At 46.7% G+C, this 15897-nt stretch overlaps 2 protein-coding genes across 3 annotated transcripts; both read left to right on the top strand.

Annotated features, from left to right (window-relative positions):
* The first annotated feature begins 157 nt into the window (after window positions 1–157).
* Window positions 158–2879, top strand: LOC118945353 (complexin-3-like). Of its 2 annotated transcripts, none has more exons than XM_090224325.1 (4): window positions 158–431; window positions 534–1035; window positions 1238–1325; window positions 1950–2879. In XM_090224325.1, exons 2-4 carry the CDS (start codon window positions 842–844, stop codon window positions 2169–2171), a joined length of 504 nt encoding a protein of 167 aa, XP_090080451.1. In that variant the 5' UTR covers window positions 158–431; window positions 534–841; the 3' UTR covers window positions 2172–2879. The 2 variants fall into 2 exon arrangements, with proteins under 2 accessions (XP_090080451.1, XP_090080449.1); XM_090224323.1 differs by having other exon boundaries at window positions 199–431; window positions 1223–1325.
* A 338-nt stretch (window positions 2880–3217) lies between these two features.
* Window positions 3218–15530, top strand: cyp11b (11-beta-hydroxylase). Its single transcript, NM_001124264.2, is given in 9 exon segments — window positions 3218–3590; window positions 4806–4961; window positions 5658–5872; window positions 12162–12365; window positions 14008–14189; window positions 14321–14487; window positions 14584–14662; window positions 14970–15182; window positions 15414–15530. Coding segments are annotated over 9 exon segments (1656 nt in total). The 5' UTR covers window positions 3218–3261; the 3' UTR covers window positions 15525–15530.
* The last annotated feature ends 367 nt before the right edge of the window (window positions 15531–15897 follow it).

Genomic DNA, 15897 nt, shown 5'->3' with positions numbered 1-15897 from the left:
TGTCTAACCCAACATGACATCAGCTAATGTGTCTCTAAGTCTTCTTCATACACAGGGTGCAGTCCCTGTTTCTGCTAACGAGATTCCCCTCGTTAAGTCCATAAGGAGGTCATCTCAAGGGGGGTAATAGTAAAGAGGGAGGGGTATAGAGGATGAGGGGGGAATGGGTTGAATAGTAGATCCTCGGGGAGGAAAGCTGTTATTTTCACCTGAGAGGGCAATAGAACACACAGCACAAGGAGTGGAGGAGAGCAGGAAAGGAGAGCAGGAAGAACTGTGTCTGTGGGGTTGCTCTTCTCATTGCCTTCAGTTGACCTCAAGGCTTTGTGGAACTGGACTATGGGACACGGTTAGCTACAGTATATGGCCTCTGGCTGAAGCTCTAAGGACTTTGTGGGTGTTTGAGGCTCAGGCCTACTGTGGATGTCTGGGTAAGGAAGTACTGGACTGGGCTTGTGTGTGTCTATCTGAAACACTGCACATGCTGTCTGGGTGTAATCTCTAACTGCCTGTCTGTGTCCTTGTCCTTGCAGGTACTGAGCCCCTGAGTCATTGTCTATGAATACACTGGCTGTCTGTACTGTAGTGAGTGTGTCCAAACCAGCTAACCTCAAGGAGGAAGATGTGGGAGATGCGCACAGACACAAACATATGTCCTACAGAACACGAATGAAAAAGGACACTCTTTGATGCTTCTGAGTGTAAAGTAACACACAGGTTACACTACAGAGAGTTCTGGACTTACTCTCCCTTTCTCTCTCTCTCTCCCTCTCTCTCTCTCTCTCTCTCACACACACACACACACACACACACACTCACCCTAACACACACCCCCTGAGACATGGATACTATGGTGAAGCAGTCTCTGGCGGTGCCCATGAAGAAGCTGTCCAGCTGTGTGACAGGAGTGAAGGAGAGAGAGGTGTGGGCCAGGCGCAGGGACAAGAGGTGGACAGGAGGAGTAAAGAGCAGCCCTCCACGGACGGGACAGACCTCCGTCACACGCTCCTACCAAACTGACCTGGAGAAAGAGAGGTGAGTGACCGCAAACATAACTACAACATGACCACTGTGGTCAATGTGGAGATTAGAAACAACACCATGAGGAGATTATGGATGAAAACCAGCTTGGTAACAGACAGGTTGGGGGTTGGCGGTGATGGGTTTTAGGGCAGGGATGTATTTATGTTTGTGTGTGTGTCTGTCTATGTGTTACATGTAGTTGTGTTGATTCCAGGATGCTGAGGGAAGCCCTGAATGCTCAGAAGCACGCAGAGAGAGCCGCCATGAGGGATCACTTCAGGAAGAAGTACCAGCTCTCCAAGGTTAGTGTGTTGCATTAGCAGAACAAATTATACCCCTATCTCCTAGCCCCTATCTCCTAGCCCCTATCTCCTAGCCCCTATCTCCTAGCCCCTATCTCCTAGCCCCTATCTCCTACCTCCTAGCCCCTATCTCCTATCTCCTAGCCCTTATCTCCTATCTCCTATCTCCTAGCCCCTATCTCCTAGCCCCTATCTCCTATATCCTAGCCCCTATCTCCTAGCCCCTATCTCCTAGCCCCTAGCCCCTATCTCCTAGCCCTTAGCCCTTATCTCCTAGCCCCTATCTCCTAGCCCCTATCTCCTATCTCCTAGCCCCTATCTCCTATCTCCTAGCCCCTAGCCACTAGCCCCTATCTCCTAGCCCCTATCTCCTATCTCCTAGCCCCTAGCCCCTATCTCCTAGCCCCTATCTCCTAGCCTCTAGCCCCTAGCCCCTATCTTCTAGCCCTTAAAGCAGTGCTGCTTCACCATTTATCTGTCTGGCATCCTCCCAGTTCTGATACTGACCATGTTTCTTACTTCGGGGATTTGAGACTGAAGTTAAAAATGGCAGGACTATATTTAAACTGTATTTTTTCCTCGTCACCCTACCCCTCTCTTCCCAACTCTCTTCCCAACCCGCAGAGTTCCAAGGACACCAGCCACCTGAGTGTGGCGCAAGGGAAAGTGGCACTCCCCCGTCAACTGGCTAAACTGATTGGTCCTGAGACCCCGGCCAAGGACGATGGCTACAGCCTGCTGAGCGCCTTCCAAGGCCTCAACTTCAACATGGGGATGCTTGGAGGCAAGCAGACCAAGTCGTCCACTCCAATGTCAGTCAACGGAGAGGCCTGCAAAGTCATGTGATCAAAGAGAACATACTAGATACTAGACAGAATCAACCTGCAACATGCTAAAAACATGCATTATGCCTAAATGATGAAGAATAACATTTTAACACAACGTAGTAGCAGATTGGAGGGAACACAATGGTAGACGACTTTGTCACAGTTGCTCCTCTATCCCTTTATCTCCTTATCTGTCTTTAACTCTCTCTCTCTCTCTCTCTCTCTCTCTCTCTCTCTTTCTCTCTCGCTCCCTGTCTCTCTCTCTCTCTCTCTCTCTCTCTCACCCCCCATCTCTCTCACTCTCTCTCACTGAGTTATCTGCTGATCAGACTGGTGACAATAGAGCCAGGCTGTGAGGATGACTCGTCAGGGGAAATGACGTCATCCCTATGTCACTGATAGTAGGACATGGCTGTCATTGTTACTATTTGCATAGAACTGGTCTGGACCATACAGGAACTAACTGGATGAAACTGGACTGTACCTGTTTCAGATCATTAGGCCCATTTGGGGCCCACACACACAGGGAAGTAACCCGAACAAGATAATAACCTTAAGTGTTGTTTTCACATTTACTTCAGTTCTTAGTTCCCAAATATTTGTCTTGTTAATCTTTGTTTTGTACATAACCTTTGACTTTTGTGGTATATATAAGTCAAACGCTGTCCTTATTATGTTGTTACAAAGAAACTGTTAATAAAGACTAGTTTGGTACTGACGTACTACAGAGATGTGTGTGTGTGTGACTGTAGGTGTGTGTGTGTGTGTGAGTGTGTCTGTGTGTGACTGTAGGTGTGTGTGTGTGAGTGTGTTCCTGCGTGTCTGTGTGTGACTATGAGTGTTTGTGACTGTGTGTGCGTGTGTTAATCCTACACCATTCTGACATTTTTGTTGTGCTATGTTTCTCTTGAACTTTGACCTTCTGAGACATAAATCATCACCTCTATCAGCTCTATGAGAGATGGAGGACAAACAGGCGAAGGAGGAGAGGAGGGAGGGATGGAGGGATGGAGCAATAATTGAGAAGAAAAAAGCACATTTGCGCTGTAGAGAGTGGAGAGTAACGGTGAAGCTATGAGAGTCTGTGAGGGTCATCCCTACCTCAGACCATGTGGAGTGTATCTGTGAGCCCGTCCGTGTTCCAGGGGATACAGGGGATGTGTGTGTCCGTGCGACAAGCAGTGTGTGTGAGGATACAGAGGGGGATGTGTGTGTGTCCGGCGGGGACAGTGGCAGGGCTCGGTGTGGAGGGGGTAACCCCCGCCAAAGGGGGTCCTGCGGGGAGAGGTGGAGGTAGAGGGCTGAGGCGGTTTGAGGAGATCCCCCACACGGGCAGCAGTGGCTGGCTCAACCTGGTGAAGTTCTGGAGAGAAGACAGATTTAAACTATTACACAAACACATGGAGAGGACCTTCAACACCCTCGGCCCCATTTACAGGTACCTGTGTGTGTGTGCATGTGCGTGGTTGTGTGTGTGCATGTGTGTTTGTATGAACGTGTGTGTGGCAGTGTGACGCTGTGGGCCCTACCAGCTCTCACAGTCTCACATCATGTTTCTCTTCACTCTGAATGGTTAAGGTATTAACTCTGAAAGGTTAAGGTATTAACTCTGAAACGTTAAGGTATTAACTCTGAAGGGTTAAGGTAGTAACTCTGAACGGTTAAGGTAGTAACTCTGAAAGGTTAAGGTAGTAACTCTGAAAGGTTAAGGTATTAACTCTGAAAGGTTAAGGTAGTAACTCTGAACGGTTAAGGTATTAACTCTGAACGGTTAAGGTATTAACTCTGAATGGTTAAGGTAGTAACTCTGAACGGTTAAGGTAGTAACTCTGAACGGTTAAGGTAGTAACTCTGAAAGGTTAAGGTATTAACTCTGAAAGGTTAAGGTAGTAACTCTGAACGGTTAAGGTATTAACTCTGAATGGTTAAGGTATTAACTCTGAATGGTTAAGGTAGTAACTCTGAACGGTTAAGGTAGTAACTCTGAAAGGTTAAGGTATTAACTCTGAAAGGTTAAGGTAGTAACTCTGAACGGTTAAGGTAGTAACTCTGAACGGTTAAGGTATTAACTCTGAACGGTTAAGGTATTAACTCTGAACGGTTAAGGTATTAACTCTGAATGGTTAAGGTAGTAACTCTGAACGGTTAAGGTAGTAACTCTGAACGGTTAAGGTAGTAACTCTGAACGGTTAAGGTATTAACTCTGAATGGTTAAGGTATTAACTCTGAATGGTTAAGGTAGTAACTCTGAACGGTTAAGGTAGTAACTCTGAAAGGTTAAGGTATTAACTCTGAAAGGTTAAGGTAGTAACTCTGAACGGTTAAGGTAGTAACTCTGAACGGTTAAGGTAGTAACTCTGAACGGTTAAGGTAGTAACTCTGAAAGGTTAAGGTAGTAACCGTTGGAATCAGAGGCAGATGCTGACACCCATCAGATGCTGACAGATGCTGACACCCATGAATGTGTATGTGTGTGTGTGTGTGTGTGTGTGTGTGTGTGTGTGTGTGTGTGTGTGTGTGTGTGTGTGTGTGTACTTGTGTACGTGTGTGTGTGTATGTGTGTGTGTGTGTGTACATGTGTGTACGTGTGTGTACGTGTGTACGTGTGTGTGCTGTCATGTTTTATGTACTGTGTCGGGTGTGTCACCAACAGGGAGCGTCTGGGCACCCAGAGCACTGTGAATATCCTGCTGCCGTCTGACATCAGTGAGCTGTTCCGCTCTGAGGGCCTTCACCCCCGACGCATGACCCTGCAGCCATGGGCCACACACAGAGAGACACGGCAGCACAGCAAGGGAGTCTTCCTCAAGTACATACCTGTGTGTGTGTGTGTGTGTGTGTGTGTGTGTGTGTGTGTGTGTGTGTGTGTGTGTGTGTGTGTGTGTGTGTGTGTGTGTGTGTGTGTGTGTGTGTGTGTGTGTGTGTGTGTGTGTGTGTGTGTGTGTGTGTGTGTGTGTGTGTGTGTGTGTATGGAGGGTGGGAATATAGTCAATAATTTGACTGTGGTCCTCTCTACCACCAGGAACGGGACAGAGTGTATGGAGGGTGGGAATATAGTCAGTAATTTGACTGTGGTCCTCTCTACCACCAGGAACGGGACAGAGTGTATGGAGGGTGGGAATATAGTCAGTAATTTGACTGTGGTCCTCTCTACCACCAGGAACGGGACAGAGTGTATGGAGGGTGGGAATATAGTCAGTAATTTGACTGTGGTCCTCTCTAGCACCAGGAACGGGACAGAGTGTATGGAGGGTGGGAATATAGTCAGTAATTTGACTGTGGTCCTCTCTACCACCAGGAACGGGACAGAGTGTATGGAGGGTGGGAATATAGTCAGTAATTTGACTGTGGTCCTCTCTACCACCAGGAACGGGACAGAGTGTATGGAGGGTGGGAATATAGTCAGTAATTTGACTGTGGTCCTCTCTAGCACCAGGAACGGGACAGAGTGTATGGAGGGTGGGAATATAGTCAGTAATTTGACTGTGGTCCTCTCTACCACCAGGAACGGGACAGAGTGGCGTGCCGACCGTCTCCTGCTCAACAGGGAGGTGATGATGGCTCCTGCCGTACGTCGCTTCCTGCCCCTCCTAGACGAAGTAGCGAGGGATTTCTGCCGTCTGCTAGCGACCCGTGTGGAGCAAGAGGGAGGAAAGGAGGAGAGGGGGCACAGTCTGACTATCGACCCCAGCCCTGACCTCTTCCGCTTCGCCCTGGAAGGTTGTCTTCTTTCACATTTTAATTTTTCCTAAAATTCCTAATTTGATGTGTGTTGGTGTGGATGTGTCTTGGTGTGGATGTGTTGGTGTGGATGTGTTGGTGTGGATGTGTGGATGTGTTGGTGTTGGTGTGGATGTGTTAGTGTGGATGTGTTGGTGTGGATGTGTTGGTGTTGGTGTGGATGTGTTGGTGTGGATGTGTTAGTGTGGATGTGTTGGTGTGGAAGTGTTGGTGTTGGGGGGGATGTGTTGGTATGGATGTGTTGGTGTGGATGTGTGTTGGTGTGGATGTGTTGGTGTGGATGTGTTGGTGTGGATGTGTATTGGTGTGGATGTGTTGGTGGGGATGTGTGTTGGTGTGGATGTGTTGGTGCGGATGTGGATGTGTTGGTGTGGATGTGTTGGTGTGGATGTGTTGGTGGGGATGTGTTGGTGGGGATGTGTCTTGGTGTGGCTGTGTTGGTAGGAATGTGTTGGTGGGGATGTGTGTTGGTGTGGATGTGTTGGTGGGAATGTGTGTTAGTGTAGATGTGTTGGTGTGGATGTGTTGGTGTGGATGTGTATTGGTATGGATGTGTTGGTGTGGATGTGCATTGGTGTGGATGTGTGTTGGTGTGGATGTGTTGGTGTGGATGTGTTGGTGGGGATGTGTGTCAGTGTAGATGTGTTGGTGTGGATGTGTATTGGTGTGGATGTGCATTGGTGTGGATGTGTGTTGGTGTGGATGTGCATTGGTGTGGATGTGTGTTGGTGTGGATGTGTTGGTGTGGATGTGTTGGTGTGGATGTGATGGTGGGGATGTGTGATGGTGGGGATGTGTGTTGGTGTGGATGTGTGTTGGTGTGGATGTGTTGGTGGGGATGTGTTGGTGTGGATATGTTGGTGTGGATGTGTGTTGGTGTGGATGTGTGTTGGTGGGGATGTGTGTTGGTGGGGATGTGTGTTGGTGTGGATGTGTTGGTGTGAATGTGTTGGTATGGATGTGTTGGTGGGGATGTGTTGGTGTGGATGTGTTGGTGTGGATGTGTATTAGTGTGGATGTGTTGGTGTGGATGTGTTGGTGTGGATGTGTGTTAGTGTGGATGTGTTGGTGTGGATGTGTGTTGGTGTGGATGTGCATTGGTGTGGATGTGTTGGTGTGGATGTGTTGGTGTGGATGTGATGGTGGGGATGTGTGATGGTGGGGATGTGTGTTGGTGTGGATGTGTGTTGGTGTGGATGTGTTGGTGGGGATGTGTTGGTGTGGATATGTTGGTGTGGATGTGTGTTGGTGTGGATGTGTGTTGGTGTGGATGTGTGTTGGTGGGGATGTGTGTTGGTGGGGATGTGTGTTGGTGTGGATGTGTTGGTGTGAATGTGTTGGTATGGATGTGTTGGTGGGGATGTGTTGGTGTAGATGTGTTGGTGTGGATGTGTATTAGTGTGGATGTGTTGGTGTGGATGTGTTGGTGTGGATGTGTGTTAGTGTGGATGTGTTGGTGTGGATGTGTTAGTGTGGATGTGTTGGTGGGGATGTGTGTTAGTGTAGATGTGTTGGTGTGGATGTGTTGGTGGGGATGTGTTGGTGTGGATGTGTTGGTGTGGATGTATTGGTGGGGATGTGTTGGTGGGGATGTGCTGGTATGGATGTGTTGGTGGGGATGTGTTGGTGGGGATATCTTGGTTTGGATGTGTTGGTGTGGATGTTTTGGTGTGGATGTGTTGGTGTGGATGTGTTGGTGTGGATGTGTATTGGTGTGGATGTGTTGGTGTGGATGTGCATTGATGTGGATGTGTTGGTGGGGAAATGTGTTGGTGGGGAAATGTGTTGGTGTGGATGTGTTGGTGGGGATGTGTGTTGGTGTGGATGTGTTGGTGTGGATGTGTTGGTGTGGATGTGTGTTGGTGTGGATGTGTTGGTGTGGATGTGCTGGTGTGGATGTGCTGGTGTGGATGTGTTGGTGGGGATGTGTTGGTGTGGATGTGTTGGTGTGGATGTGTTGGTGTGGATGTGTTGGTGTTGGTGGGGATGTGTTGGTGGGGATGTATTGGTGTGGATGTGGATGTGTTGGCGTGGATGAATCTCTCTCTCTCTCTCTTAGTCTCTCTCTCTCTTAGTCTCTCTCTCTCCCTTCAGCATCCTTTCTCAATAGCAAGGCTATGCTCACTGTCTGTACATTTGTTATGTCTTGATTGTACACACCTGGTTCCCATTACGTTATTATTACAGTGCCTTGCGAAAGTATTCGGCCCCCTTGAACTTTGCGACCTTTTGCCACATTTCAGGCTTCAAACATAAAGATATAAAACTGTATTTTTTTGTGAAGAATCAACAACAAGTGGGACACAATCGTGAAGTGGAACGACATTTATTGGATATTTCTAACTTGTTTAACAAATCAAAAACTGAAAAATTGGGCGTGCAAAATTATTCAGCCCCTTTACTTTCAGTGCAGCAAACTCTCTCCAGAAGTTCAGTGAGGATCTCTGAATGATCCAATGTTGACCTAAATGACTAATGATGATAAATACAATCCACCTGTGTGTAATCAAGTCTCCATATAAATGCCTTTATGGAAGAGTGGCAAGAAGAAAGCCATTTCTTAAAGATCCATAAAAAGTGTTGTTTAAAGTTTGCCACAAGCCACCTGGGAGACACACCAAACATGTGGAAGAAGGTGCTCTGGTCAGATGAAACCAAAATTGAACTTTTTGGCAACAATGCAAAACGTTATGTTTGGCGTAAAAACAACACAGCTCATCACCCTGAACACACCATCCCCACTGTCAAACATGGGGGTGGCAGCATCATGGTTTGGGCCTGCTTTTCTTCAGCAGGGACAGGGAAGATGGTTCAAATTGATGGGAAGATGGATGGAGCCAAATACAGGACCGTTCTGGAAGAAAACCTGATGGAGTCTGCAAAAGACCTGAGACTGGGACGGAGATTTGTCTTCCAACAAGACAATGATCCAAAACATAAAGCAAAATCTACAATGGAATGGTTCAAAAATAAACATATCCAGGTGTTAGAATGGCCAAGTCAAAGTCCAGACCTGAATCCAATAGAGAATCTGTGGAAAGAACTGAAAACTGCTGTTCACAAATGCTCTCCATCCAACCTCACTGAGCTCCAGCTGTTTTGCAAGGAGGAATGGGAAAAAATGTCAGTGTCTCGATGTGCAAAACTGATAGAGACATACCCCAAGCGACTTACAGCTGTAATCGCAGCAAAAGGTGGCGCTACAAAGTATTAACTTAAGGGGGCTGAATAATTTTGCACGCCCAATTTTTCAGTTTTTGATTTGTTAAAAAAGTTTGAAATATCCAATAAATGTCGTTCCACTTCATGATTGTGTCCCACTTGTTGTTGATTCTTCACAAAAAAATACAGTTTTATATCTTTATGTTTGAAGCCTGAAATGTGGCAAAAGGTCGCAAAGTTCAAGGGGGCCGAATACTTTCGCAAGGCACTGTATTTCCCTATTTAACCCTCTGGTTCTCATTATGTTTTGTGAGTGATTGTTCCTTGTCTAGTGTTATCAGTCTTCTGTGTTATGGTGAGTTGTCCCTGCGTGGAATTTATGGTTGAATATTTTCAGAGTAAAGTACGTTATTTTTACTCAGTTCTGTGTCCTGCACCTGACTCCGTACTCACCTCGGCATACTGATACATGACAATTTCTCTGTAGGTGATGGCTTTGTTAAGGAAGATTTTGGAATCGCTTCCTTTTAGGTGGTTGTAGAATTTAACGGTTATTTTCTGGATTATGATAATTAGCGGGTATCGGCCTAATTCTGCTCTATTTGGTGTTTTACATTGTACACAGAGGACATTTTTGCCGAATTCTGCATGCAGTCTCAATTTGGTGTTTGCCCCATTTTGTGAATTCTTGGTTGGTGAACGGACCCCAGACCTCACAACCATGAAGGGCAATGCTTCCTGTAACCGATTTAAGTATTTTTAGTCAGATCATAATTGGTATGTCAAATTTTATCTTCCTTTTGATGGCATAGAATGCCCTTCTTGCCTTGTCTCTCAAATCGTTCACAGCTTTGTGGAAGTTATCTGTGGCACTGATGTTAAGGCCGAGGTATGTATAGTTTTTGTGTGCTCTAGGGCAACGTTGTCCTGGCAACTGGTCCTTTTTTGGAACACCATTATTTTTGTCTTACTGAGATTTACGGTCAGGGCCCCAATCTGTGCAGAAGTTCTAGGTGCTGCTGTAGGCCCTCCTTGCTTTATTAAAAAGTTTTTTTAAATTAATGTAATTTATTTCACCTTTATTTAACCAGGTAGGCCCAGTTGTGAACAAGTTCTCATTTACAACTGCTACCTGGCCAAGATAAAGCAAAGCTGTGTGACACAAATAACACAGAGTTACACATAAACAAACGTACAGTCAATAACACAAAATAAAATAAAAATAGAAAGATCTATGTACAGTGTGTGCAAATGTAGAAGAGTAGGGAGGTAGGAAATAAATAGGACCTAGAGGCAAAAATAATTACAATTTAGCATTAATACTAGAGTGATAGAAGTGCAGATGATGATGTGCATCATTCTGGTTGTGGACAGAAGCACCAGACCGATCATCAGCAAACGGTAGACATTTGACTTCAGATTCTAGTAGGGTGAGGCCAGGTGCTGCAGACTGTTCTAGTGTCCTCGCCAATTCATTTATATATGATTAAGAGGGTGGGGCTTAAGCTGCATCGCTGTCTCACCCCACAGCCCCATGGAAAGAAATGGATGTGTTTTTGCCAATTTTAACCGCACCCTTGTTTGCATACATGGATTTTATAATGTTGCATGTTCTTCCCCCAACACCACTTTCCATCAATTTGTATAGCAGACCCTCATGCCAAATTGAGTCAAAAGCTTTTTGATATCAACAAAGCATGAGAAGACTTTGCCTTTGTTTTGGTTTGTTTGTCAATTAGGGTGTGCAGGGTGAATATGTGGTCTGTTGTACAGTAATTTGGTAGAAAGCCCATCTGACATTTGCTCAGTACATTGTTTTCACTGAGGAAATGTACGAGTCTGCTGTTAATGATAATGCAGAGGATTTTCCCAAGATTGCTGTTGACACATATACCCCGGTAGATATTGGAGTCAAATGTCTCTCTCTCTCTCTCTCTCTCTGTCTTTCTCTTTCACTCTCTCTCTCTCACTTCAAAATAGATTTTCCTTCAAAATACTTTAGACATCAATGATCTCTCATCAACATTCTCTTGCCCGTATTCCGTTAGGGCACATCCTATGAAATGAGAAAATAGTAGAAGTAAATGTTTAAATATAGCCTGTTAGAGATTATCTGGAAGGCCTCCGAATTTTCTCACCAGGCTCTTTGAGAGCAGCTTTGATGTGCCTGTCTGAATGTGACACATTAGTGTGTGTGTGTGCATGTGAATGCATGTATTTGTGTGGGGATAATTATTTTAGATTGGCTCACTCCACACACAGCCTTAGGGAGAGTTTACAGCGCTATTGCGGTTTGACCCCAAAAAACATTATGTGTTCTTAGACAGCATCCCATAATTCCATGACAGTTAGACAGGGTCAGCTGCTTAGCTACATCAGAGAGGGAATAGATAGATGGAAAATCTATCCCTGAGACTGACGTGGCTCTAATGTAGAACTAATATGTCTGGTGGATGGATGTCACATGATGGATGTTCTGTCTGTCTGTCTGTCTGTCTGTCTGTCTGTCTGTCTGTCTGTCTGTCTGTCTGTCTGTCTGTCTGTCTGTCTGTCTGTCTGTCTGTCTGTCTGTCTGTCTGTCTGTCTGTCTGTCTGTCTGTCTGTCTGTCTGTCTGTCTGTCTGTCTTTCTTTCTTTCTTTCTTTCTTTCTTTCTTTCTTTCTTTCTTTCTTTCTTTCTTTCTTTCTTTCTTTCTTTCTTTCTTTCTTTCTTTCTTTCTTTCTTTCTTTCTTTCTTTCTTTCTTTCTTTCTTTCTTTCTTTCTTTCTTTCTTTCTTTCTTTCTTTCTTTCTTTCTTTCTTTCTTTCTTTCTTTCTTTCTTTCTTTCTTTCTTTCTTTCTTTCTTTCTTTCTTTCTTTCTTTCTTTCTTTCTTTCTTTCTTTCTTTCTTTCTTTCTTTCTGGTGATCCAAGGTATTTGAATATCGTCCAGGCTAGAAATGGAAGATACAGTAGAGTCGACCACTGATAAGAACATCAGATAAACAAACTGCATGGATGGGGGTTTCTGAAGTTAATATCTATCTTTGCTTTCTTTCTTTACCTTTCTCCATTCTACTTCATCTCAAAATCCTCTGTTTCTCACTTTTTCTCTCGTTCTCTTTCTCCAGCCAGTTGTCATGTCCTGTATGGAGAGCGTATCGGTCTCTTCTCCACCTCTCCCTCCCAGGAGTCTCAGAAGTTTATTTTTGCAGTTGAGAGAATGTTGGCCACCACCCCTCCTCTCCTCTACCTGCCCCCCCGTCTGCTGTGGCGCCTAGGCGCCCCCCTCTGGACACAACACGCCACTGCATGGGACCACATCTTCAGCCACGGTGAGACAGACACATAGAAGACAATCACCTCCAAAAGGAATAAAACAATGATAAACTAATGAGAGTAATGACAACACTTCTCCCCTCATTCACTACCATTTGTTTTCCTCCTGCGCTCTCCTTCTCTTCTCTCAACCCTTCTCCTCTGCTCTCAACCCCTCTCCTTCTCTCCTCTCAACCCCTCTCCTTCTCTTCTCTCAACCCCTCTCCTTCTCTGCTCCCAACCCTTCTCCTTTTCTGCTCTCAACCCCTCTCCTTCTCTGCTCTCAACCCCTCTCCTTCTCTTCTCTCAACCCCTCTCCTCCTCTGCTCCCAATCCTTCTCCTTTTCTGCTCTCAACCCCTCTCCTTCTCTGCTCTCAACCCCTCTCCTTCTCTTCTCTCAACCCCTCTCCTCCTCTGCTCCCAACCCTTCTCCTTCTCTTCTCTCAACCCCTCTCCTTCTCTGCTCTCAACCCTTCTCCTTCTCTGCTCTCAACCCTACTCTTTCTCTTCTCTCAACCCCTCTCCTTCTCTTCTCTCAACCCCTCTCCTTCTCTGCTCCCAACCCTTCTCCTTCTCTGCTCTCAACCCCTCTCCTTCTCTTCTCTCAACCCCTCTCCTTCTCTTCTCTCAACCCCTCTCCTTCTCTGCTCCCAACCCTTCTCCTTCTCTGCTCTCAACCCCTCTCCTTCTCTTCTCTCAACCCCTCTCCTTCTCTGCTCTCAACCCCTCTCCTTCTCTGCTCTCAACCCCTCTCCTTCTCTTCTCTCAACCCCTCTCCTTCTCTTCCCTCAACCCCTCTCCTTCTCTGCTCCCAACCCTTCTCCTTCTCTGCTCTCAACCCCTCTCCTTCTCTTCTCTCAACCCCTCTCCTTCTCTGCTCTCAACCCCTCTCCTTCTCTGCTCTCAACCCCTCTCCTTCTCTTCTCTCAACCCCTCTCCTTCTCTGCTCTCAACCCTTCTCCTTCTCTGCTCTCAACCCTTCTCATTCTCTGCTCTCAACCCCTCTCCTTCTCTGCTCTCAACCCCTCTCCTTCTCTTCTCTCAACCCCTCTCCTTCTCTTCCCTCAACCCCTCTCCTTCTCTGCTCTCAACCCCTCTCCTTCTCTGCTCCCAACCCTTCTCCTCTGCTCTCAACCCCTCTCCTTCTCTGCTCTCAACCCCTCTCATTCTCTCCTTTCAACCCCTCTCCTTCTCTGCTCCCAACCCTTCTCCTTCTCTGCTCTCAACCCCTCTCCTTCTCTCCTCTCAACCCCTCTCCTTCTCTTCTCTTAACCCCTCTCCTTCTCTGCTCTCAACCCTCTCTTTCTCTTCTCTTCTCTCAAACCCTCTCCTTCTCTTCTCTCAACCCCTCTCCTTCTCTTCTCTCAACCCCTCTCCTTCTCTGCTCTCAACCCTCTCTTTCTCTTCTCTTCTCTCAACCCCTCTCTTTCTCTTCTCTTCTCTCAACCCCTCTCTTTCTCTTCTCTTCTCTCAACCCCTCTCCTTCTCTTAGCTTCTCTCAAACCCTCTCCTTCTCTTCTCTTCTCTCAAACCCTTTCCTTCTCTGCTCTCAACCCCTCTCCCACCTTGACCTGACTCAACTCCCTCATTCTCTCTCCTCACTGCTGTCCCCCTCACCTTCCCCGTTTCACTGTCCTGTTCCCCTTTCCTACCCCCAGCCGAGAAAAGGATCCAGAGAGGAGTCCAGCGTCTGCACTCCACGAAGGCTGCGGGAGGTGGTAGTGGGGGTGCAGAGGGAGAGTTCACAGGGATCCTGGGTCAGTTGATAGATAAAGGACAGTTGTCTCTGGAGCTCATTAGAGCCAACATCACTGAACTCATGGCCGGGGGAGTGGACACGGTGAGTGCATGTGTGGTATGTGTGTGTGTCTAAAGCTCAGTCTGCTCAGTGTGTGTGTTTGATGTGTGTACAGAATGTGTCTTACCCCACTTATATCTTGTTATGTGAAATTAGTATGTGTGTATCCTCAGACGGCAGTGCCCCTGCAATTTGCCCTGTACGAGTTGGGTCGTAACCCGGCAGTGCAGGAACAGGTCAGAGGTCAGGTGCGGGTAGCGTGGGCAAGAGCCGGCGGTGACGCCCACAAGGCCCTGCAGGGGGCGCCACTACTGAAGGGACTCGTCAAGGAGACCCTCAGGTACAGAGAATGTCTGCATTCATTTTAGAGATCAATATCTTACAGTTTGATAGTTATTTGTAATCTGTACATGTCTGTGTGTGCTGTGTGGTAAAGGTTATATCCAGTGGGAATTACTGTCCAGAGATATCCAGTCAGAGACATCATCATCCAGAACTACCACATACCTGCTGGGGTGAGATCAGTCTCTGACACACAAACGCACACGCACAAGCACTCACTAATCCTCACTTGAACATGATGCATATATCAGTGAAATTAATCCTCTCTCATTTCTCCTCCATCTCTCTCTCTTTCCCTCTCTCATTCTTTACCTCTCCCTCTCTCCCTCTCACGCTCTTTCCCCCTGCCCTCTTTCTCTTTTCTCTTTATCTCCCTCTCTCTCTCTTCCTCTCTCGCTCTTTCTCTCCCTCCCCCTGTCTTTCTCTTCCTCTCATTCCCCTTTCTCCCTCCTCCTCTTTCCCTCCCCCTCGCTCTCTCAGACATGTGTCCAGGCGTGTCTGTATCCTCTGGGAAGAAGTCGAGATGTGTTTCAGGATCCAGAGCTTTTTGACCCTGGTCGCTGGGGGACTCAGGAGTCTGGAGAGGGGCCTGGGGGTGGTGGAGGGTTCCGCTCCCTGGCGTTTGGATTCGGGGCCAGGCAGTGTGTTGGCAGGAGGATCGCTGAGAACGAAATGCAGCTGCTACTGATGCACGTGAGTGAAGGAGGGATGGAGGTTTGACAGAGAGGGAGATGGGAAAACAAAGGGAAAAGGAAGAGAGGGATGTCAAAAAGGAGAGAATGATGTGAGAAGGAAAGACATGATGAGAGTGAAGAAGTGAAGTCTGGAGAAGATTAGTTGAATCTATGCTAATTAGTCCCCCTTTCTCCTTCGTCTCCCCCTTCCTACCCCTCATTTTCTCTCCCTCTCTCTCCCTCTCTGTAGATCCTGTTGAGTTTCCGTCTCAGTGTGTCGTCTTCAGAGGAGCTCAGCACCAAATACACCCTAATCCTCCAGCCTGAAACCCCACCACGCATCACCTTCAGCACACTCTGACACACACCCACACTCACCCCCCCTCCCAACACACACACATACACACATACACCAATCGTTTAACCAACCAAACAAATCAATCATTTTAGCAATCCATTATACCAGGTAATCTCAATGAACTCACCAACAGCCTTACCATATAGTCCACATGAAAACATCAAATAATAATAAAGTCCTATTTCAGGTCAATGAAAAGGCCAGTGTTTTCTTGTTCATTTCTTTTTCAGATGTTGATTAAGGTTTGTTACAGCGGGATAGATATTCTTAGACATGAAGAATCCGAATCCAAACAGATTTCTCCCATCAAAAGCCGCAAACGATTATCCGAGATAATCGATGGTGTCCACAAGATGGCGGTAGAGCCCACAGCTAA

This window comes from Oncorhynchus mykiss, chromosome 3, assembly GCF_057628025.1.
Source record: "Oncorhynchus mykiss isolate SJ-2025 chromosome 3, ASM5762802v1, whole genome shotgun sequence".
NCBI lineage: Eukaryota > Metazoa > Chordata > Actinopteri > Salmoniformes > Salmonidae > Oncorhynchus > Oncorhynchus mykiss.
Note: the sequence above shows the minus strand (reverse complement) of the source record. Positions and strands in the feature narration are given on the sequence as shown.

Coding starts and splice junctions, on each gene's coding strand:
- LOC118945353 (XM_090224323.1), top strand. CDS start 842: ATGGATACTATGGTGAAGCAGTCTCTGGCGGTGCCCATGAAGAAGCTG. Junction 1,036..1,222: donor ACTGACCTGGAGAAAGAGAG/GTGAGTGACCGC, acceptor TGTTACATGTAG/TTGTGTTGATTCCAGGATGC. Junction 1,326..1,949: donor AGAAGTACCAGCTCTCCAAG/GTTAGTGTGTTG, acceptor CCCAACCCGCAG/AGTTCCAAGGACACCAGCCA.